The sequence below is a fragment of the Psittacula echo genome, assembly GCF_963264785.1.
Source record: "Psittacula echo genome assembly, chromosome: 2".
Classification (NCBI taxonomy): domain Eukaryota; kingdom Metazoa; phylum Chordata; class Aves; order Psittaciformes; family Psittacidae; genus Psittacula; species Psittacula echo.
In genome coordinates this window covers 43,380,594-43,386,593 of record NC_137737.1, presented here as the reverse complement: position 1 = coordinate 43,386,593, position 6,000 = coordinate 43,380,594, and the positions used below count along the sequence as shown (strand labels likewise).

The following is a 6,000-nucleotide window of genomic DNA, read 5'->3' as shown; positions in this document are numbered from 1 at the left end:
TACACTTTGTTGATTTATCAGAAGTGTTCCGGCCGATGTAAGTTACTGAACCTTACGAAGTATTCTTCTCACATTCTTTTTGGCTTTATTTTCTCACTTACAATTCTCTGCTACATTTATGGTATCAGTTGAAAAGCACATCAAATTTAAAGACTTTTTTTACTCTATTTGTCCTACTGTTTCTGTTTAAATTTAAGAAATATACTGCGAAAGTTCTGCTTTTGTTAGATCTGCTTGTTTCATATTAGCAAATGTTACTCATTTTTTTAATATTCTGTATTTCAGTATGATGTGTACAATTCAGCAAAATATTTTCCTCTGGAAAGGATTGTCTCAGAGTTCTTTACAGTTTCAGAACTGTAATTTGAAAGAGATGGGCTTAGGCAGCACAGCCAAAGCTTCCCTGGAATTCCAGAGGCATGTGGGAGGTGCATATTGTAGTTTGATTTACTAGGTGCTCTGAGTTGTAACTTCCACATTAGCACCAGTTGGCATTGCTCATGCACTCCAGCTTCTGTTGTAGCTACATGGTAGCACAGCCCTTCTAATTTCTGTGCAGCTGGGTTCGTCCCCAATTTGATTAATAGGAAATCTATGCTACAGGTTCAAAAGAATCCATTGTTATCATATGGTTTAACTTTCTGCATACCATAGGGTGTATTCTTTGATCTTTTTCTTGCTTTTAGTCTAGTAACTGTGACTGAAATAGAGCTTATCTTTTAGAAAAACTTCCAGTCTTGACTGAAAAATTTCCACTGCTGAAATCTTATCACTCTATGTAATTTATTCCAAAGAATAATTAACTGCACAATAGAAAACTAGCTCTTTACTCCTCATCTAAATTTTAGTACCTTTAACTTCACATCAGCAAACATCTGTGCTAGACTGTAGAGCTCTCTGTGATCACGTTCTTATCCTCATAGATTTATTTATTCATTATGAATAAATCATACCTTAGTTTTCTTTTTAATAAACTAAATAGTGCTTCTTATATTTGTCTTAATGCAACAATTTTCCAGGCTTAAAATAAGTTTTATTTCTCTTTTCTGAATCATCTCCATATTTTCACTTTCCTTCTAGAATGGTATAAAGGAAAATTCTACACAGAATTTCAGTAGTAGTTTCACAGGTGCCTAAAAAGAGATAATATCTGTGTTCCTCTCCAGTACTTTGAATTATACATCCCAAAATTCATCCTTTAATCAAGTATTACATTGTAATCTCAAGTTCATATTCAGCATCCCAAGTCTTTTTATATGCTCTTGTTTCCAGCATAGAACTTCTACATTGAGCTGTATCCTGTTTTCATTATTTCTAAGTGTATGACCTTTAAATTAGACATAAAAGAAACTGTATTGGGCACATCAAAAAATAACATATCCCAATAACCTGACTGCAGCAGCAAGTGAGACAGAGTGATCAGGATGGAAGTTTTCTGTGGTTAAAGCTCATCTTTTGCACTCCAGATGACCTGTCTTCTGATTTCCACAAATGTGGGAGACTTAACTGCGTAACTTACAGCAGTGTGAAACTCTGTTCATATTCTACCAAGGCAGAAGAAACCTAGGACCCTAAATGAATGCTCAGGGTGAAGTAAGAACACACAACTTTCTGCTACTTTCTAATTACTAATACTCTCCAAGCTGCCACTTGTTTTTAGCTCAGGGAGTTGAAAATTGAGTGAGATACGTATGTTTTTACTGACCTTCAGTGAAAACTTTTAACTTTCACAGCAGAATCCTTTTGCAACTAGTTCTACTAGTCTGTTACCTCATTTGAAGAACCAAGCCCTTTTTTATATTTTCAACCTCAATCCTACTATACCTCATTATTAAAAGAGATTGTATCTGTATTTAAAGAGACATTTACCAGTCAATCACTATCTGTCATGCTCAGTGCCATTCCTGAGACTGTCATACCCCTTCAGGCATCTGTCTTCTAGACTGAAAATATTTGGATTATTTTTTCTGCTCTTTGAAAGTTTTCCAGTGCTGTAGTAAACTTACTGAAACTGGGGCTGCAGAATTGCATGAAGTTTTTAAGGTATATGTGAACCATGGATTTCTTCTGTCTTATACTGACATTCTCTGTTCACTATTTTTTGCCTAATATTCCATTATGTTTTCTATTTCCATCTACCCTAACTTCAGGATATCATTTCTAATTTTTAATGGACAGCTGAAAAACTATAATTTCATCTATAAAGATTATTTTTTCTGATGTGCATCATTTCTCATGTGCTGTTTTATTGCCCTCTTAGGCTTAGCAAGCTCTTCAGCAGCTTGTCAAAACTGGGCCTGAATCATAATATCAATAAACTGGATCACATAACCAGTCTTTCAGGGTGTTTATAAGTATGTTGAATTGTGTAACTTCTGCATAGATCAGTGAAACTCCACTAACTCGTATCCCTTTATTGAACTGAGTTTTTGCTCCTATCCTCAGTTTCTAACTCTTTAGTCATTCTTTTCAATCCATGCAATGACTTTTCCTTTTATAACATTGTGGCTTAGTTTCCTTAAAAGCTATCAGGGAGGGACTTTGTAAAAATCCTTATGGAGTTCAGTTAGACCTATCAACTAGCTTGGTAAATTTTGAAAGGATCTAATAACAGATCCATGGTGACTCTCATATTGTTTCAAGAATATCATATTTAGACAGATGTCTGCTAATTCTTTATTACAATCTACCAATTTGTCCGGCACAGATATTTGGCTAAAAGGCCTTGGATAACCCTTGAACTCTTTTCAAAGTTGACATCACATTTTTTTTTTCCCAGGACATTGTCAACAGGGCAATTTGAAGTGAAAGGGTAAATGCCACTTTTACTGAATCAACTATTTTACCATTTCCTTTATAACTCAGTTGAATACTGTCTAATCATGGCAGTTTGTTACTCTTCACAATGTCAGAGTTTTCTAATAAAAATTTCCTACAGTGGCTTCAGTTTCAGAAAAATCCTCTGAAATGTCCACAATTGAAGATACACATTGGAATCACTTTGGTTTCTTCCAGAGTGAATACCAATGCAAAGAATGCAAGTAGCTTCTCTGAAATGTCTGTATATTCACTGTGTTCTTTTCCTATCTGCAGACACTCTTAGAAAACTCACAATACTTGACTGCCTAATTTACTAGCCTGTTCACAGCAAGCCATATTAGTCATTTATCACACTGTGCTATTCTTTCTCCAATCTTTGTGCCATTTCGAGACATAATCATAGAATCATAGAATAGTCTGGTTTGGAAGGGACCCAAAGTATCATATAGTTCCAACCCCCTGCCATGGACAGGGATAACTTCCACTAGACAAGGTTGCTCAAAGCCCCATCTTCCTGGCTGTGAGCACTTCCACGCATGGGGCAGTCACAGCTTCTCTGGGCAACCTGTGCCAGTGTCTCACCACCCTTATAGTGAAGAACTTTTCCCTAATATCTAATCTAAATCTCCCCTCTGTCATCTTAAAGCCAGTAATTCTATTTCTTATCAAGTCTGTGTTACTTAACACCATGGAACTGAAATAATCTAACATGTTTCTTATTTTGTAGTAGTTTAACTAGTACTGTTGAATAGAGTATGTTTTATATTAATGTGCTTTACTCATTTGTTTATTTTTTGTTTATTTTAGGGAGGTAATCCAACAGCTACTGTGATTGCACTGTGTTCGATGAAAGATTTCAATCTGGCTCAAGAAACTTGTCAGATGGCCATCAGGGACATTGGATGTCTTGAAGTGTTAATTAATTTGCTTGATACAGAAGAAATTAAATGTCAGGTAAGTAGCTTTGTCAAATACAGCAAGGAATATATCTTTTCTTTTAGAATATTTTTTCAATTTCCAAAGTAATACAGTATAAAGAAAATAGATTTATTTTCTTATTTCTGTATTTTCTTGATTTAAAGGATTTTTTTTAAAAAAATCTGTTTCTTTTACTTTCAGTTTCTTTCTTCTGATTCAATTTCACAGATAAAATGTTTTAGATAGCCCATAATTTTAAATAATTTTCTGTTTGTGTATACTTAAATAATGTTTAACTTGTTATTTTCCATTATTTAGATTGGTTCATTAAAAATCCTGAAGGAAATTAGTCAAAATACCCTGATCCGACAAGCAATTGCAGATCTTGGGGGCTTAGAGATTATGGTGAAAATATTGGACACTCCAGATAGAGAACTAAAATGTTTGGCAGCTGAAACAATTGCTAATGTTGCTAGATTTAAGCGAGCACAAAAGACAGTTAGGCAGCATGGAGGAATCAAGAGACTGGTAAGCAGACATTAAAATTTATACCCTTTTCATATGCACATTTTTGTCCAAAAAAATGTGTGGTGTTGTATGTATGATTCTTGTGGTAGTCTTTTCCGTAATTAAAAAGCAGTATAATATCAAGCTTTCCTGTAGATAATTAAAAAATTGGTTTTTTAGGTTGGGCTGTTGGACTGTGATGCAGTGGGATCAAGCAGTCTAATACCATACCAAGCAAAAGATAGTGAAATGGCACGTTGTGGAGCTTTGGCACTCTGGAGCTGCAGCAAAAATACCAAAAATAAAGCAGCAATCCATAAAGCTGGTGGCATTCCATTATTAGCTAGATGGCTCAAATGTTCACATGCAAACATCTTAACTCCAGTAGTGGGGACGCTACAAGAATGTGCCTCAATGGTAAGTAAACACACGGAGCTGCGTTATTTCTAAACATTAAAACAATTGGCTACTAAAAGGAAGCATGCATTTGACTTAAACCAGGGCAATTATCCATCTGGAAGTTCATGCTTTGTGTGGCCAAAGTGTTTTGAGAAAGTCACAGCTTGTAATGAAGTAAAGACAACATCTTTTTTATTTAAAAGGCTAGGAGTTCTTTGTGAAAGAAAACATATGGAAATGAAATCCTTAACCAGCTTTATTTTTCTCCTGGTTTTGTTTTTTGTTTTGTTTTGTGGGGTTTTTTTTTGTTTGCTTGTTTTTTTCATCATACTTGACAAGTTTAGCAACTTAAGATGCTATATTCTGGTTAATCAGTACATTTAAATTCTGCAAAGCTAACCTGCAGGTGTGGCCAAGAAGATCCAATGCAGTGCAGGACAGTATGGTTTACAATGTCCTTGTGAATTGGGTAAGATGATGTCTGACCAATTGCAAAAAGAAGAAAGCAATATATGTGATTTTTTTATAGGTTGCCTTTGCAGGTTTCACAGGTCTGAGTATATTCAGTTTTTAAATTTGAATACAAGTAGTATGTACCATTGCCATATAGGATGAGTGGTTATTTTTCTTTTTGTGGACTACTTACTTGACATTAAGTTAAAAATTATACGTAAGTTCTCTTGGTGAATTTGAAACATGGAAGACATGATTTTTCGAAAGATTTTACATTTTAAAATACTTTGTATTTTCAAAATTAACTTCCTGAAACTGCACAGGTTTATGCATGTTCCATGAGACAGCAACCTGGCAGATTTTAGTTTCAGTAAGTCTGTATTGAGAAGGAGAAGTTTTTGAGATTTCTTATTTGGCTGAATTTGGAAATAACACTAAATGCATCTCTTACACAGATGTTTTCCTTCTCTTAAATAATGGTCCCCTGTTACAGTGCCTGTGGGTTAAAATTTGGAAGAAAAGATCACAAAAAAAAATTAATTCTAAGAACAGTTTTTTCTAACCTCGTTCTAGGAATAGATCTGTTGAAGTGAGTGGGTACTTCATGATCCCATTTTGAAGCATCTTTTTCTTCCTTGGCTGTGAGCAGGGAGTTTGGATACCTTTCAGAATATACTGAATTCTGTTTAAGCCGGGTGGCTACAAAATCAGCATTGCAGCACCTGGTTTTAAATGTGATTTGAGCACTGCAGAGAATTTATGTATTTGATTAACTTAGAGAACAGAATAGTTATTTTCAAAGCAATGCAGATGCCTTGTGCTTAAAATATAGTACAAGGCTTCTCAATATCAAAGCCTAGAATTGTAGCACTGTATTATTACTGTAACTAGTATTATTAACTG

The 6,000-nt window shown here is 34.7% G+C and overlaps 1 protein-coding gene across 1 annotated transcript in view; it reads left to right on the top strand.

Moving 5' to 3' along the window:
• Positions 1-3,651: 3,651 nt before the first annotated feature.
• The window catches only part of LOC308217912 (outer dynein arm-docking complex subunit 2-like), a gene marked incomplete at its 3' end in the record, with an annotated part of 52,338 nt that continues 49,989 nt past the window's right edge, over positions 3,652-6,000 (top strand). Inside the window, exons 1-3 of the mRNA XM_080611398.1 lie at positions 3,652-3,774; positions 4,057-4,266; positions 4,426-4,662. Of these exons, the coding sequence (XP_080467524.1) occupies positions 3,667-3,774; positions 4,057-4,266; positions 4,426-4,662 (555 nt within the window). The 5' untranslated portion in view covers positions 3,652-3,666. The remainder of the gene's footprint in view (positions 3,775-4,056; positions 4,267-4,425; positions 4,663-6,000) is intronic.